Source organism: Musca domestica, unplaced genomic scaffold, assembly GCF_030504385.1.
Source record: "Musca domestica strain aabys unplaced genomic scaffold, Musca_domestica.polishedcontigs.V.1.1 186, whole genome shotgun sequence".
Lineage (NCBI taxonomy): Eukaryota > Metazoa > Arthropoda > Insecta > Diptera > Muscidae > Musca > Musca domestica.
In genome coordinates this window covers 218,352-237,833 of record NW_026712242.1, presented here as the reverse complement: position 1 = coordinate 237,833, position 19,482 = coordinate 218,352, and the positions used below count along the sequence as shown (strand labels likewise).

The 19,482-nt window shown below is 32.9% G+C and overlaps 1 protein-coding gene across 1 annotated transcript in view; it reads left to right on the top strand.

The window, feature by feature from the left end:
• Nucleotides 1-10,457: 10,457 nt before the first annotated feature.
• LOC131801938 (dynein regulatory complex subunit 3-like) overlaps nt 10,458-19,482 on the top strand; it is a 39,135-nt gene continuing 30,110 nt past the window's right edge. The window contains exons 1-3 of the mRNA XM_059121063.1: nt 10,458-10,650; nt 12,699-13,275; nt 13,758-14,092. Coding sequence (XP_058977046.1) covers nt 12,733-13,275; nt 13,758-14,092 — 878 coding nt within the window. The 5' untranslated portion in view covers nt 10,458-10,650; nt 12,699-12,732. The remainder of the gene's footprint in view (nt 10,651-12,698; nt 13,276-13,757; nt 14,093-19,482) is intronic.

Genomic DNA, 19,482 nt, shown 5'->3' with positions numbered 1-19,482 from the left:
GAAATTTCAGGAAAATCTATTCAGCGGTTTTCGAGTCCATAATTACAAACAAACAAACAAACATACAAACATTTTCCTCTTTTATAGATATAGATAGCTGGCCCGGTCCGCGTTGCCGGCCCCTACTTTTAGTCTATAATGCATATTTTTTTAAGCATTATAGAATTATGAAAGCGGCACAATTTTTATTATAAGTAAAATAACTCCATAGTAATTTCTAAATAGAAATAAACATTCATGGGAAAAATTATAATAGATAATAATCTACCGTCGGTTTAGATATTTTGAATAGCCTGATCTTATTTTTCAGCCTAAGGCTATAATTGAGTGTTAAAAACCTGTATGATATAGAACTTCTATAATAGCCCCATGTGAAAACTCAGCTAAATTTTTGGTATTGAATTTCCAATGTTAAGAATACCGTGCTGCGTGGTATTTAGTTTTGTCCACCTCATAATTGAGGGCGGAATGATTTCAAAATAGTCAAAGATAATTGATTTTTTACACCCATTACCGTGAAATATTAATTAATTTATTTTTGTCATTTAAATTGTGAGTTGGAGAACCCATAAAGTCCATATTTTTCATCATAGTATAATTCAATAACGAACAAAAAAATTAATATTCGTGATTTTTAATGTTTCTGCCACAATTTGATATTTCGGAGTTTATGGCATGTAGATGTTAATCCCACATCTACGTTCCCAACCAATATTCTCTTTGGAGTTTCAAATTCAATAGTATATCAAATTTTCTTTTCTGACCAAACATTGGTTAGGAAAGCGGATTTGTGGGTACACTAATGAGAGAACTATATTCGAATAAATGCCTATGTGGACAATTATCTGAGGGACGATTCTCTACCCCAGAGTTGCCTAAATACAATTTTTTAGCCAAATCAATTGATGAATGTGGTCAAAACCAAGATGGACTCTACTCCGAAAATTGAAATGTTATGAGAAGAGGTTTTTACACCCTTAGAAACAAAGATGCCAAATAAAGGCCTAAAGATGAAAAAAATGTCGAAGACCCCGAACATGGCTTAATTATATGATGGTTATACCAAAACATGATCATATTTTGCGAGGATGGTTTCTTATCAAATTAAAATGAGTTAAGAAAAATGTGGTTAAAATGTAAACAATACTTGAAATAGGGTTGTACCCTTATCCGGGGGTCATATATCATGACCTGCAAAATCTTGAAAGTTTAGGAAGAATTTCTTTCTTTTTTCCTAAATGTCCAATTCGCTCTACCATTTTGCACCCTTTATATTCGGTATTTCACTGACTGCAGTTCCAATGAATTGCATTTTGAGTTCTCATTGGGCGGATTATTGCCATATGAAAGATGTAGGTCCACGTAGGTCACTCATTTTATTTTAAATATTATCATTCAGATTTCAAGGCAATAAAAAATGTTCACTTCAATATAGTATGTCAAATTGAAACAAATCACACCAAAAAGAAATTTTTTATTAATATTTTTATTGGATACCATTCCAAATTGTATGAATTGTCAAGCCGTTCTTTAGTTATACCTTATGTAATTTTTCCCCGATTTGAGAATTTTTGCAATGAGATCTCTTTTTTCAAGATTTTTAGAAATTTTGACTTAAATTTGGTGTGACCGCGTTAAATTATTTCGATAACATCTATTTCTTTTCGCCACCACATAATTTGGTACTACACTTCAATGTAACCCGGCTTCTATTTCAGTTCTCAAGAAATCGAGTCAAAATAAATTGGTATTAATATTCGAATCAAAAAGAAAAAAAAAAATATTATAAAAAACACTACAAATGTACATTCGAAAAAGTAAGTCAAAATGGAAAAAAAACATACAAAATAAAACATTACGATTGTACATTTCAGAAGTCAAAATGAAAATGTTAATATATCACATTTTTACGCGATTTTTTTGAATATTATCCTTTTCGGAAAAGAGACAATTCAGAATTTGTATGAATCGTTAAAATCAGATCAGCGGTTCTTGAGTTATAAGCGTAGTAACTAACACAACTTACATTTATATATAGATATATATATATATATATATATATATATATATATATATATATATATATATATATATATATATTATACTAGCTGGCCCGGTCCGCGTTGCCGGCCCGTAATTTTAGTCTTTAATGCTTATTATATCCCCCACCTTGGAAAGGAGGGTATATTAACTTTTTCATTCCGTTTGTAACATCCCTAAATGTTCGTCATAGACTCCGTCTGTATGTCTGTTTATTTAAATTACGATACAGCCCACATTATTTGACGTAGAGCTTCAAAATTTAGCAGAACAATTTGTACTGTGTATAGGATGGTTGGTATTGAAAATGGTCCACGTTTTGGTATAGTCCCCATATAACGGTACCTCCCGAAATTCGTTATTTTGACGATTTTTGTCACATTTCTCCTCGGATTTGTCCGCGTTGCCGGCCCGTAGTTTTAGTCTTTAATGCAAATTTAGCATAGCATAATATTTCACAAATCTAGCTCATAAAGGTGAACAAATTTTAATATAAATATTGATTCGACTAATCAAAATAATTTCTGAATAGTGAAAGTTAATTACGCTTTTACACCCATTACCATAGCACCTCAAATTGCGCATTAGAGTCCCCAAAAAGTCTATGTTCTTGTTCATAGTAAAATTCAATGACGATTAAACAATACCCGCGTTGTTGTCCGCCAATCGGTAAACATCACTATAGATCGGCGGGCCTGGGGACTATATGGGGACTGTACCAAAATATTTACGTATGTTGATATTTTTCTGTAAGACGGTTCTCTACTCACAAAGTAGCCTAAATACAGCAAATAATGGCCAAATCAGTTGAAAAACGTGGCCAAGACCACGGTCACAGCTGAAATCAGGGATACATTTATATAAGGGTTATAACAAAACGTGGCCCAACCAATATTCTCTTGGGGGTTACAAATTCAATAAAAAACAAAATTTTCTTTTCTGACCACCAATTAGATGTGAAAGTGGACTTGGAGATACTCCAATGTAGGGACTTTACTTAAATAAATTCCTGTGTGGCAATTATCTGTATGATGGTTCCCTACCCCAGGGTAGCATAAATACAATTTTTAGACAAATCAATTAATGAATATGGTCAAAACCAAAATGGGCCCTACTCTGAAAATTTCAAACTTTATGCGAAGAGGTTTTCTACCTCCTTAGAAACAAATATGCCAAATAATGTCCAAAATATTAAAAAAGTGACCAAGACACCAAAAAAACTTAAATCATACGATGGTTATATAAATATGAAATCGGATTGTACCCTTATCCGTGAGTTATGATCGATATCATGACCTGCAAAAGCGATTAAAGGTATCTCGAATGTTTGGGAAGAATTTCTGGAAGGATAGAAATTCTTTTCTTACTAAGAGTCCCATTCGCTCTACTATTTTCCACCCTTTATATTTGGTATTTTTCTGATTGTACATTGGACGGATTATTGTGACAGGAAAGAAGTAGGACCACGCTTTGAAATGAGCCCCATTAGGATTTTTCGGTAATTTTTATTTGTTCAAATGTGTTCGCATCTTCCAGCTGAACCACGATGTCGGCCCTGGAGTTGAAAGGTAGATGTCAGTTAACATCGTATTTCCCACTTATTTAATTTTTTGGTGAAAATTTGTATATAGTGAAAAATTATTCTTTATTTTGTTCACAAAAATTTACTGAATTCAATTAGATAATACAAATTGAAAAAAAAATTGACAAAAGAAGAATAACACATTGAAAAAATCTTCAACTTGTTCGCTGATTTTTTACAGAAAATGTTTAAAGATCCTTATATAGTTTGTCAATAGAATGTACTTCTATTTTAAAATTCGATTCCATTAAATTATTTCGACATCATCTATTCCGTTTCGCCACCACATAATTCGGTACTACACTTCCATGTAACTCGACATCAATTTCATTTCTCAAGAAATCAAGTCAATTAAATAAATTGGTATTAATATTTGAATTCAAAAAAAAAAAATAAATAAAAAAAAGTAAAAAAAACACTACAAATGTACATTAGAAAAAAGTAAGTCAAAATGGAAAAACATTATGCAAAATAAAACATTACTATTGTACATTTCAAAAGTCAAAATGAAAATGTTAATATAACACATTTTTACGCGATTTTTTTGGATATTATCCTTTTCGGAGAGGAGACAATTCCGAATTTGTATGAATCGTTAAAATTAGTCCAGCGGTTCTTAAGTTATAAGCGTAGTAACTAACACAACTTTCTTTATATATATAGATATATATATATATATATATATATATATATATATATATATATATATATATATATATATATATATATATATATATATATATATATATATATATATATATACTAGCTGGCCCGGTCCGCGTTGCCGGCCCGTAGTTTTTGTCTATTAGCATATATTCCCAAGCATAATTATTCACAGATATGACTGATATAAGTGTTCACGTACAGGTCGATTTAAAGTGTTTTAAAATACCTGTACCCATTTTTAACCAGTGGGCTTCAATATTTAAATCGCCATATAAGGGATCAAATTAATTTTTAATATGGTAAAAACCGTAGCAAAATCTTCCAGTCAAATGAGCAGTAATTTGGAATTTGCTGTATTTTGTATACTACATAATTGAGGGCTGAATGATTTAAGAATAGCCAAAGTTAATTACTTTTTTAATCCCATTAGCAACTTAGATTGTGCATTAGAGTCCTCATAAGTCCCCCTAACCATGTCAGTCTGTTTGTCCGCCAAAGGTGGACTTGAGAGGGTATTATAACATGGATAAAAATTCTAAAATTTGTAGATATGTTGAAATTTTAGTGTAAGATTTTCACCCCCCTAATACGCATTATTAGCCAAATTCTTTGAAATGTGGTTAAATTAGGAGGTACCTTCTTTATATGGGCACTACTCCGAAACATCGACCTACATTGAAAACTTTCTTCTACCCCTTATAATCCAAGATGACAAATAGAGGCCAAATCAAAAATATAGCAGAACAATATAGCATGTCATAGCATTTCGCGTGATTTAAATAAGTAAAAATAGTTTTATCCACCTCATAATTGAGGGCAGAATGATAAGATGGGAATTAATTTTATTTGCAATTTAAATTGTAAGTTGGAGACCCCTTAAAGTCCATATTTTCATCATAGGATAATTCAATGATGATTAAACAAATATTCGGTCCCGTGCTACTTTCTTATATTTGTAATTTGTTCATGTTTCCACAATTTATTTCATATGGATGCACATCCCAAATCTACGTTCCCAACCAATATTCTCTTGGGGGTTAAAAATTCAATAGAATACAAAATTTTCTTTTCTGACCACACATTAGATGTGAAAGTGGACTTGGGGATACTCCAATGTGGGGACTTTACTTAAATAAATTCCTATGTGGCAATTATCTGTATGATGGTTCCCTACCCCAGGGTGGCATAAATAAAATTTTTTAGCCAAATCAATTGATGAATGTGGTCAATACCAATATATGCCCTACTCTGAAAATTTCAAATTTTATGCGAAGAGGTTATCTACCCCCTTAGAAACAAAAATGTCAAATAAGGGCCAAAAAATGAAAAAAGTGGCCGGCCAAGACCCCAAAAATAACTTAAATCATAGATGGTTATATAAATATGAAATCGGGTAGTTCCCTTATCCATGAGTTATGATCGATATAAAGACCTGCAAAAGTGATTTTAGGTATTTTGAATGTTTGGGAAGAATTTCTGGAAGGATATAAAACCTTTTCTTACTAAAAGTCCCATTCGCTCTACTATTTTGCACCTTTTATTTCAATATTGGTATATTACTTATTATTCTCCCAAAGAATTTTGCATTTTGAGCTCTCATTGGACGGATCATTGTCACGCTTTGAAATGAGCCCCATTAAGCTTTTTCGGTCATTTTTGTTTGTTTAAACGTGTTCGCATCTTCCAGCTAACCCACGATGTAGGCCCTGGAGTTGAAAGGTAGATGTCAGTTAACATCCTATTTCGCACTTATTCAATTTTTTTAGTGAAAAATTATTCTTTATTTTGTTTACAAAAAAAATTGACAAAAAAAAGAATAACAAATTGAAAAAGTCTTCAACTTTTTCGCTGATTTTTTACAGCAAATGTTTTAAGATCCTTCCTTACAAAGTTTGTCAATAGAATGTACTATTACTTTAAAATTCGATTCCATTGAAAATGTTTTTTTGATTTTTGCAATGAGATCTCTTTTTCATGATTTTTCAGCGATTTAGAAAAAGTAATTATCTTTTAACTTTGGTGTGACCGCGTTAAATTATTTCGATATCATCTATTCCGTTTCGCCACTACATAATTCGGTACTACACTTCCATGTAACCCGCCATCAATTTCAGTTCTCAAGAAATCAAGTCAATTAAATAAATTGGTATAAATATTCGAATTCAAAAATAAAATATAAAAAAACCCTACAAATGTACATTAGAAAAAAGTAAGTCAAAATGGAAAAAAATCATGCAAAATAAAACATTACTATTGTACATTTGAAAAGTCAAAATGAAAATGTTAATATATCACATTTTTACGCGATTTTTTTTGGATATTATCCTTTTCGGAGAGTAGACAACTCCGAATTTGTGTGAATCGTTAAAATTAATCCAGCGGTTCTTAAGTTATAAGCGTAGTAACTAACACAACTTACATTTATATATATAGATATATATATACTTTGTAGGGTCTAAAATGCATATTTCGAGGTGTTACAAACGGAATGACAAACTTAATATACCCTCCATACTATGGTAGAGGGTATAAAAATTGTATTGGGGTTAGCTTTGTAATTGTGCCATGGTCTATAATATTTTAGCTTCTATAAAGTAAAGAACAAAATTCAAAAAGCCCTTATAATATCCTCAGCCATATGGCTCTTATATATATGATCTTATATATATATGATCTTATATATTATGGCCATATGCTATAATATATAAGATCATATTCGGTTCTTTGTTGATTTTAGCGACATTATTTAACGGAATTCTTTCTAATTTGGTGTTTGAAATAAATACTACAGCCTATGACAGAAAATTGTCTGTGCAGCTCCACGTCTTCGTATAGCCCCTATATAACGGTATTTTGATGATTTTAGCTACATTAATCACCGATTTTTTTAAGTTTCGCATTTGAATATTGTAATACCTTTTGACAAAAGTTACCTGCATGCAGGTCCATGTACCCTAATGTAACAGCAACATTCAGTATTTTTAAGATTTTTACAGAATTTTTAACGGATTTTATTGTTTTTGAGAATTGCTAAATTCGTTCCAAATTTCTTTTGGTGTCCTTATTATGTCATTGTGTATGTATGTGTATTGTTTTGAATAAAAAATACCTACAATAAATTGAAATTATTTAGATTTGGTTGCAAATTAAAAAAACTGAATGGTCTTACTATTTTAGATTCCATCTCGTGGAATAACCCCGATATTCCATTCTTGTTTCGCGGGGTTTTTTCCCAATATAAGAATTTTGTTAAAAAAATAAAAATAAACAAAGCCTACAGTTGCATATTTACAAGTCTATTTGACACTATAAGACTCCAGCTCAGTGTTGCATTTTTCTAGTTTCTTTGAAGTTGAGCAACCATTCTTATTGAGCCATGGTATAGCCCACATTCAGAAGAAAGAGATCATTCTTGCTTGCAAATTAAGTTAATAAAATGGCATCCTCCCATCCCCCACTGTAGCAATAATGGAAATCTACAAATTTCCAGCAGCCACACATGAGGCTCATTTAGTCTAGAGCACGAAGATGTAGAGAAAATGAAAAGAAACGACTACCGGCTACTGAGGGCAAACAAGAACTCCGGAAGAGTAAAGAAATACATTACTACAATTTTTACAATTTACAAAAAAAGATAAGCTCCAAACAATGTTTATATTTATATTTTCATTTTAATTTACACAATGTTGAAAAATTTTTATTGCCAAGTCACAGTGAAAAACGTCGAGGGCACATGTCTGGTATTAGGTAGCGGTGTCATACTTTACATGGAGCAAATACAGGGTGAGATGAAAAAACTGCAACCAACTTCAGAAGGCTGTCATTTCTAAGCCACTCGTCCGACAGCTGGTTAAATTATTCCAGTGACAGCTCATTATATTGTTTACAATGGACTCTTCCAGAAAAAAATTATTCGTGAAGGAATTCAAGCGTGATTTCTTTATATTTGGCTGGAAACCCACAAGTGGCTATCGTTAGAGCACTCCAGCATTTAAATGTGAATAAATCTTTTGAGTCTCGTAGCGTAGCCCGACGTCACGGAAGTGGTCGGAAGAAAACAGCAACATCAGCAGGAATGGTTCGAAAAGTAAAAAGCAACTTGATCGAATCCCGCGTCACAGTGGCCGAAAAATGGCTCGTGAGCTGAACATATCGCAATATTAAATTTGGCAAATATTGAAAAATGAGCTCGGGGTAAAGCCATTGACATTCCAAAAAGTGCAAGAACCTACACCAGACGAGCTAAATAGTTGCTTCGCTTGGCCAAAGGTGGTGAACAGGCGAATTTGGTTTTATCCGATTAGAAAACATTCGTTGACCAGCAGTTTGCAAACAAACAAAATCATCGTGTTTACTTGCCAAAGATGTCAGCTGAAAATGTGCACCATCGGTTGGCCACCAGAACTCAAGCGCCGGCCATGGTGATGGTGTGAGCCGCCATAACAGCCGATGGTCGATCCTCACTCGTATTAATCGACCGTGGCATCAAAATAAACGCCGAATATTATACCGAAAATATTCTGAAGGTTGTATTAAAGCCTTGCCTCAATCAGCTCAAGCAAGCGCTTCGCCGGAAATGGGCCAAAATACAGCAGAGCAACATTCGGGCAGCGTGTGACGGTTTCATTGACAGATTGAAGGCCATAATTCGTGCCAAAGGTGAACAATTCTAACAAATCTAAACTTAGTCTAAAATTTGATGCTGTTTCTTTCATTCAATAAAATTAAAAAAAAAAAAGTAAAAAAGTTGTAAGTTTGGCCGGGCCGAACTTTGAATGCCCTTCACCATTAGGTACAAATTTGGCAATTTTCAAAAAAATAAAATCCATGAAAAAAAATTTCTGTTAAAATCTTAAAAATACCGAATGTAGCCGTATATTAGGGTATATACGACGACGTGGACCTGCAAAGGCAACTTTTGTCGTAAGCTATTATAATATTAAAATGCTTAAATTGAAAAAAATATGTTTATAATGTTGCTAAAATAAATAAAATACCGAATATAGGGAGGTACCATACGTGGACCTGCAAAGACTGACATAGGCTGTAGTATCCATTACGAACTTCAAATACCAAATTTGAAACAATTCCGGTAAATAATGTCGCTAAAATCATCAAAATACTGAATATAGGGGCTATACGAAGACGTGGACCTTGAAGACCGATTTTCTGTCTTAGGCTGAATATCCATTTCGAGGTGTTACAAACGGAATGACAAACTTAATATACCCTCCATACTATGGTGGAGGGTATAAAAATGTAAAAAATATGGCGTTTGACTTTGTTGCACTTTTTTATGTCAATCTGTATACTAAAATATTGATGATATTTTTGATCACTTCTAAATTAAAAATTAATATTTTGATTTTTGAAAGACTAATTATTTTTTTTAATTTAATAAACTGCTTATCCATGGTATAATTATTACAGGTAGCAGCAAAACTCACTTGATTTAACTCTAGTAATACTAGTGTCAAATACGATACGACGTTTTGTGATTTAATTCCATTTCTTGATATACAATAGGTATACACTCTTTGATATAAAATTCCACGGCAGGGCAATGTGAACATATTTGTTGCCTAAAAAAGAAGAATTAGCCGTTATACTTAACAAAACTCCAACGGCAATGGTGCAGAAACTTATTCGCCGTTAAGCAACAGCGACACCACATTAGATAATATTTATACACACAGTTTGGTCTCAATTTAAAAGAGATGTTGCTTTTTCACGATTTTCTAAGGATTGATTGATCACTTCCATACGGAGACAAGGTTGCTGCCAGTCAAACGGCATAACGGGTTGCTGACTAGGGCCTTCTTTTTGACGAATTAACTGTCGTGTCACTTGTGCCATCTCAACGTCTGCCAGTTTTTTCGTTTCCATTTTCTTTTGTTTGTCTTTTTTATCTAACCCGTCAACAACTAAATAAAACCACACACCCGAAAGATCCTCCAAACACAGTCAAGAAATATCTAGATTCCATATTTGAGCGAGTTATTTAAAAAACATCATATGGACAACATTGAAAAGTGCAAAATGTCACAACCCCGAAACTCCCTAACAGATTATATCTCACCTACAATAGAAAGACCTGTTTAAAACATATTTTATTTAGAGAACTGCACTAAGATTTTGTAGTTAATATATTTAAGAAAATAAAACAACATTTTTATTTTTCAGATCGAACGTTTTCGGTTCCTACCTAATTTGAAAGTCCTTAATCTAGAAGGCAATCCTTTAGCGCAAGAATCGGAATTCTCTCTAAGTGATTATATAGCTGCTATTCTGCCCAAACTAAAGTATTACGAATATGTGGCTATTGGAGACGAACAAAGAGAAAGTGCAAGAAGACGCTTCTAGTAAGTACAAATTGAGGAGTAAAAGTAAGAAAAAAAGTGGAATTGGTCTCATGGTGTACTCTGCATATAGTGTTTCGTGTTTTAATTTCCACTTTTCTTGTATTTTAGGGAAATACGGTTTGTTTTTAATTTCAATCTTTTTTTATACCATCCACCATAGTATGGAGGGAATATTAAGTTTGTCATTCCGTTAGACCCCACAAAGTAATTCTATGTCGATTTATCAATGTCCGTCCGTCTGTGGAAATCACTCTGGCATCCAACGAAATAAAATAGGTTGATAAAATTTTACTCAAATGTGTATTATGTCAGCAGGACTTTTGGTATTTAAAATGGACCATATAGGTCCACTTCTTCGTATAGCCCCCCATATAACGGTACCCCCCGATATTCGGTATTTTGATGATTTTAGCGACACTATTTACCGGAATAGTTTCAAATTTGGTATTTGAAGTTCGTAATGGATACTACAGCCTATGACAGAAAATTGTTTGTGCAGATCCACGTCTTCGTATAGCCCCCATATAACGGTACCCCCCCGATATTCGGTATTTTGATGATTTTAGCGACATTATTAACCGGAACTTTTTTCAAAGTTGGTATTTGAATTCGTAATGGATACTACAGCCTTTGACAGAAAATTGTTTGTGCAGGTCCACGTCTTCGTATAGCCCCCATATAACGGTACCCCACGATATTCGGAATTTTAATGATGATTATTAACCGGAACTTTTTTCAAAGTAGGTATTTGAATTTCATAATGAATAGTACAGCCTATGACAGAATTTTTTCTGTGCAGGCCCACGCCTTCGTCTAGCATGATTTTAGCGACACTGTTTACCGGAATTGTTTCAAATTTCGCATTTGAAGTTCGTAATAGATACTACAGCCTATGACAGAAAATTGTCTGTGCAGGTAGACGTCTTCGTATAGCCCCCATATAACGGGTACACCCGATATTCGGTATTTTGATGATTTTAGCGACACTATTTACCGGAACTAGTTCACACTTAGTATTTGAAGTTCGTAATGAATACTACAGCCTTTGACAAAAAAATTGTTTGTGCAGATCCACGTCTTCGTACAGCCCCCATGTAACGGTACCCCCCGATATTCGGTATTTTGATGATTTTAGCGACATTATTTTCCGGAATTGTTTAAAATTTCGCATTTGAAGTTTGTAATAGATACTACAGCCTATGACAGAAAATTGTCTGTACAGGTCCACGTATTCGTATACCCCCCATATAACGGTACCCCCCGTTATTCGGTATTTTCATGATTTTAGCAACACTATTTGCCGGAACTATTTCAAACTTAGTATTTGAAGTTCGTAATGAATACCACAGCCTTTGATAAAAAAAATTGTTTGTGCAGGTCCACGTCTTCGTATAGCCCCCATATAACGGTACCCCCCGATATTCGGTATTTTGATGATTTTAGCGACATTATTTTCCGGAATTGTTTAAAATTTCGCATTTGAAGTTCGTAATGAATACTACAGCCTATGACAGAAAATTGTTTGTTCAGGTCCACGTCTTCGTATAGCCCCCATATAACGGTACCCCCGATATTCGGTATTTTGATGATTTTAGCTACATTATAAACAGATTTTTTTCAAGTTTCGCATTTGAATATTGTAATAGCTTGTGACAAAAATTGCCTATGCAGGTCCACGTCGTCGTATAGACCCTAATATACGGCTACATTCGGTATTTTTAAGATTTTAGCAGAATTTTTAACGGATTTTATTTTTTGAAAATTCCAAAATTTCTCCATGTTATGTTTCAAATTTTCAGATTGATACACCTAAATGACAAATTCCCATTTGAAACGTTGACGAACTTTTATTAATTGTCTTTCAATTTAATGAAACAAATTTCAAAAAAGTATATTTTTGAAATAGAAGCACTTTAGTGGGAATTTTTAAATTAATTTCAATTTTCAAAAACAATTCTACAAATCCTCAAATGCGAATGATTTACTTATAGGCGTGTTCAAAAGATTATTAAGGTTTATACCTATACTTTTTAATATTAACTTTTTAGCCGAGAACTTCGTGAAATAGAGACCAATGAAGAAATGGAGTTACAGGCACGCTCACAAAAGCTAAGAGAAGAGGAGAACGCGAAGAGGTTATCGGTAAGTTTCGTCGAACACTTAAACGAACACCAACTGTACGAATCCTTGTGGAATGGTGACGAGGACGGACGAATTTTAATGATGATTGGAGAAGCTGCTAACGATTTGGCCGAAGAGTATGACAATGATATATTCGAATTAACCCAAGAGATCTACAAGCTAGGCTTAGAAAAGTACGAAGAGCGTCAACGAGAAATTGACAAATTTCATCAAAGTATCGAACAAGGTCATCTCGAAATTCAACAAATGGGTCACAAAATCCTTGAAGATTTCTCGAAATACAAAGACACTTTATTCGAAGAAGCTATTTCTTGCCACAGGATTATCGAAGCACGACTGATGCGTGGCGATGATGCCGAAAATGAAGAAGTCATCAAGCAAAGGGACACATTGGATCGTATAACCACGCAGTTCGACGATACGGTCAACAATGTTTGGCAACAACTGATGAGTCAAGAATTGCAGCTACACGAGGCAACAGAAGTAAGTTTGATTTGAAACCATTACCCAGATCCACGAAATTTAAAACTATGTAGTTTGATTAATAATTGTTGCGAATATTCGAACGTAATGCGAAATATCACACTACAGCCTAATATAATACTACAGTCTATGACAGAAAATTGTCTGTGCAGATCCACGTCTTCGTATGGCCCCCATATAACGGCACCTCCCAATATTCGGTATTTTGATAATTTTAGCTACATTATTCACCGAATTTTTTTTCAAGTTTCGCATTTGCAGGGTATTCAAAGTTCAGCCCGGCCACACTTACAGCTTTTTTAATGGTTAATGCAATAAACATATTACAACAACCCTTTCCCTGCAATCTTGTTAACTTTTATTTGAATTAGAATAATTTTTTTAACAACTGGGTTGTTGAAGCATTAAAAAATGATTTTTTAAGTCTGCTTGCGTTCTGATCTAACTAAAAATAACTCGATCTAAATTAAAAACAATTCTAGGAAACAACAATAAATTTTCAACGAAAAATGCAAGAAATGATAGCAAAGTTTGTGGAACAAGCTCAAACTCATTTCGGCCAACTGCGTGATGTTGCGGTACATTTCTCGGAGAATCTGAACGAAATTGTTTCCCGTTTCATAGCTACAAAATTGGCAATGCAGGACATAAAGAGCATTCCAGATCCACTTAGAATATGTATCGAAGATCGAGAGGCTATTGGTAATCTGATAGCTGGTATGAAAGATACACATACTCAAAAAATTGATGAACGAGAAGATCGGCTAATACAAAGGAGCAAGGAGTTTGTTGAAAATATGATTTGCGAATTAAACAAGTAAGTATCAAATACCTGGTTAGCTATATAAAAGTGTCATATCTTAGGACCTCTTTCTGTGTGACGCGACGCAAGTGAATGCGAACGAGAATCACATTTCAAATATCTATATCTATATATATATATAAATGAAAGTTGTGTTAGTTACTACGCTTATAACTTAAGAACCGCTGAACTGATTTTAATGATTCATACAAATTCGGAATTGTCTCTTATCCGAAAAGGATAATATCCAAAAAAAATCGCGTAAAAATGTGATATGTTAACATTTTCATTTTGACTTTTGAAATGTACAATAGTAATGTTTTATTTTGCATGATTTTTTTCCATTTTGACTTACTTTTTTCTAATGTACATTTGTAGTGTTTTTTATATTTTATTTTTGAATTCGAATATTAATACCAATTTATTTAATTGACTTGATTTCTTGAGAACTGAAATTGATGACGGGTTACATGGAAGTGTAGTGCCGAATTATGTGGTGGCGAAACGGAATAGATGATACCGAAATAATTTAATGCGGTCACACCAAAGTTAAAAGAAAATTACTTTTTCAAAATCGTTAAAAAGAAACACGAAAAAAGAGATCTCATTGCAACAATTCTCAAAACGGGAAAATATCGAAAAAAATTCCAATGGAATTGAATTTTAAAATAAAAGTACATTCTATTGACAAACTTTGTAAGGATCTTTAAACAGTTGCTGTAAAAAATCAGCGAACAAGTTAAAGATTTTTTCAATTTGTTATTCTTCTTTTGTCAATTTTTTTCAATTTGTAATATCATATTGAATTCAGTGGATTTTTTGTGAACAAAATAAAGAATAATTTTTCACTATATACAATTTTTCACCAAAAAAATGAAATAAGTGCGAAATACGATGGTAACTGACATCTACCTTTCAACTCCAGGGCCTACATCGTGCTTCAGCTGGAAGATGCGCAGACATTTAAACAAACAAAAATGACCGAAAAAGACTAATGGGGCTTATTTCAAAGCGTGGCCCTACTTCTTTCATGTGACAATAATCCGTCCAATGAGAGCTCACCTTAAATCGCTTTAGCAGGTCATGATATCGATCATAAATAATCATCGTATGATTTAAGCCATTTTTGGAGTCTTCGCCATTTTCTTCTATTTTTGGCCCTTATTTGGCATCTTTGCTTCTAAGGGGGGTGGAGAACCTCTTGGCATAAAATTTTCGGAGTAGGGCCCATATTGGTCTTGACCACTAAAAAATTTTATGTATGCTACCCTGGGGTAAGGAACCATCGTACAGATAATTGCCACATAGAAATTTATTCATGTAAAGTCCCCACATTGGAGTATCCCCAAGTCCACTTTCACATCTAATGTGTGGTCAGAAAAGAAAAATTTATATTCTATTGAATTTGTAACCCCCAAGAGAATATTGGTTGGGAACGTAGATTTGGGATATACATCTATATGAAATTAATTGTGAAAACATGAACAAATTACAATATAAGAAAGTAGCACGGGACCGAATATTGTTGAATCGTCATTAAATTATACTATGATGAAAAATATGGACTCCAACTTACAATTTAAATGGCAAATAAAATTAATTCCCATCTTACGGTAATGGATGTAAAATAGCTATATTTTTGATTTGGCCTCTTTTTGTCATCTTGGATTATAAGGGGTGAAGAAAGTTTTCAATGTAGGTCGATGTTTCGCATTTTACCATATTTCAAAGGATTTGGCTAAAAATGAGTATTTGGGGATGAAAATCTTACACAAAAATTTCAACATATCTACAAATTTTAGGATTTTCTCCATGTAATAGTATCCCCTCAAGTCCACCTTTTGGCGGACAAACAGACCGACATGGTTAGGGGGACTTATGAGGACTCTAATGCACAATCTGAGGTGCTAATGGGTTTAAAAAAGTAATTAACTTTGCCTATTCTTAAATCAATTAGCCCTCAATTACGAGTTGTACAAAGTACAGTAAATTCCAAATTACTGCTCATTTGACTAAAAATTAAAAACTAATCGACCAGTACGTGAACATTTATAACATTCATATCTTTGAATAATCATGCTTTGACAAATATGCATAATAGACAAAAACTATGGGCCGGCAACGCGGACCGGGCCAGCTAGTATATATATAAAAATCAATTTTTGTTTGTTGGTAACGGAATCAGTTGGAAACGGCTGGACCGATTTGCATAAATTTTTGTACAAACTTTCGTCATACCCCGAGCTAGGTTTTTAAAGAAAAAATATTGACCACGCCTCCTTTTACGCCCACTATTACGATTTATCTAAAATCTTTATATTTGCCAAAATAGTGAAGATATCGGTTTGAGAATTATTACACGAGATGCTGTTGGCTTTCCATCCAACCCTAAGTACTTATTTAGGGGCTGAGGAACGCGCCTACTTTTAAATCTATCTCTCTATATCTAAAAGATAGTTGTGTTAGTTACTACTCTTATAACATAAAGATCGCCGGTCTGATTTTAATGATTTAGACAAATTCGGAATTGCCTCTTGGCAGAAAAGAATAAAATCCAAAAAAAAAAAAATCGCGTAAAAATATGAAATTTGAACATTTTCATTTTGACTTTTAAAATACACAATAGTAATGTTTTATATTGCATATTTTTTTCCATTTTGACTTACTATTTTCGAATGTACATTTGTAGTGTTTTTTTTGTTTTTTTTTTTTTTTTTTTTGGAATTCTAATATGAATTGTAGGTTTTTTTGGGTAGTATAAAGCCACAACGGATAAAACTGTTATTTAATGATTTTATGTACTTATTCGTAATACCCAATAAATACATAAAATCTATAAATAACAATTTTATCCGTTGTCGCTTTATATGAAAATTCTAAAATCGGGAAAAATCGACAATTTTTCAATGGAATCGAATTTCAAAATAATAGTACATTCTACCGACAAACTTCGTAGGGACCTTTAAAAATTTGCAGCAAAAAATCAGCGAACCAGTTGAAGATTCTTTTTCTTTTTTTTTCTATATTGAAGTGTACATTTGTTATTGGATTGAATTCTGAATGAATAATATTAAAAATGAAATAAGGGCGCAATACGATGTTAAATGCTTTCTACTCCAGGACCTACATCGTGCTTCAGCTGGAAGATGCGAACCCATTTAAACAAACAAAAATGACCAAAGAAGCGTTATGGGGTTAATTTCAAAAAGTGGACCTGCTTCTTTCATATGACAATAAATTGTCAAATGAGAACACAACATGCAAAATACATTGGGACTGTAATCAGTCAAATACCGACTATAAAGAACGCAAAATAGAAATTCTACCTAAACATTCAAGATACCTTTAATCGCTTTGCCAGGTCATGATATTGATCATAACCCCTGATAGCGGAACAACCCGATTTCAAGTATATTCTACATTTTAACCATATTTTTCGTACTAATTTTAGCTTATGTTGATAATTTAAGAAAAAACCATCTTTACAAAAAATTATCACGTTTTGGTATCACCATCATATGATTTAAGGTATTTTCGGGGTCCTGGTCACTTTTTTCATTTTTTGGCCCTTATTTGACATCTTTGTTTCTAAGGGGGAAGAAAACCTCTTCTTATAAATTTTTATTTTTCGGAAAAGTGCGCATCTTAGTCTTGAGGCTACCTGGGGTAGAAAATCATCTTACAGATAATTATCCTCATAGGAATTTATTTAAGTATAGTCCCCACATTAGTATACCCCCAAGTCCACTTTCCCAACCAATGTGTGGTCAGAAAAGAAAATTTGGTATTCTATTTAATTTGTAACCCCCAAGAGAATATTGGTTGGGAACGTAGATTTGGGATGTATGTCTATATGAAATAAACTCCGAAATGTCAATCTGGGACTCATTCAGTCGGAAATTGTGGCAGAAACATGAAAAAAAATACGAAATTATAAAGCAACTTTATTGGATCTCCACCGCACAATTTAAATGACAAACAATTAATGCCCATCTTACGGTAATCGGAGCAAAAGAGTATTTTTTTGGCTATTCTGACAACATTCTGCCTTCAAGTATGAGGTGGACAAAACTGAATACCACGCAGTACGGGATTTTAAGTGTTGGAGATACAAATTTCAAATTATAGCTCATTTGAATGCTTTTTACAATATCAAAAATTGAGCTGAATTTTCACATGGGGCTATTATAGATGTTCTTTGTCATATAGGTATTCAACACTTAAATTAAAGCCTATAGCTGATAAATAAGATCTGGCTATTCAAAATATCTAAAACCGACGGTAATTATAATTTTTGCCATGAATATTAATTTATATTTAGTCATGGAGTCATTACTCATAATCAAGTCATTACTTATAATCAAAATTGGAGTAATTATAATGGCGTCATTACTTATAACCAAAATTGTGCCGATATGATGTGTAGTCTTTTTGGGGAGTATAAACGGACAAAACTGTTAATTATCGATTTTATGTATTTTTGTGGGTAAGTGGAATTATACGAATAATATCATTTCAGAAGATAATAAGCTGAACAAAAATCAATATTTTAATAACTTTTTTAAAATCGAGGTAAAATTAAAAAAAAAAATAATGGAATCGAATTTCAAATAATAGTACATTCAATTGACGAATTTCGTAAGGACCTCTAAGCATTTGCTGTAAAAATCAGCGAACAAGTTGAAGTTTTTTTTCTTTTTTCAATTTGCTTTTTTGTCAATTTTATATATCATATCATATTGAATTCAATCTTTTTTGCGAACAAATAAAGAATTATTTTCACCATATAAAAGAAAGTATGTCAGTTACTACTCTTATAACTCATGACGGATTTTAAGAGTTCATACAATTTCGGATGGTACGCAATACCATATTAAATGGCGATCTTTCATGCTTAAATTGACATTTAGCTTTCAATTCCATGACCTACATTGTGCTTCGGCTGAAAAACGCGAACACATTTAAACAAACAAAATGACCGACAAAGCGTTATGAGGCTCAATTCTAAACGTGGACCTACTTCTTCTATGACAATAATCCGTCCCATGAGAACTCAAAATGTAAAATTCATTGTGACTGCATCTGTGAAATACCGAATATAAGTGGTGCAAAATAGTAGAGCGAATTGGACATTTAGTATGAAATGGATTCCTTCCTAACCTTTCAAGATACCTTAAATCGCTCTTGGAGGTTATGATATGGGTCATAACCCCAGGATAAAGGTAAAACCCGATTTCAAATATATTTTACATTTTAAGTATATTTTTTTCATACTAATTTCGACAAATGTTGGTAATTTGAGAAGCAAACCTTGCAAAGAATGATCACGTTTTGGTATAACCATCATATGGTTTAAGCTATTCATTTTTAATTTTTTTTTTTGGCCTTTATTTAGCATCTTTGCT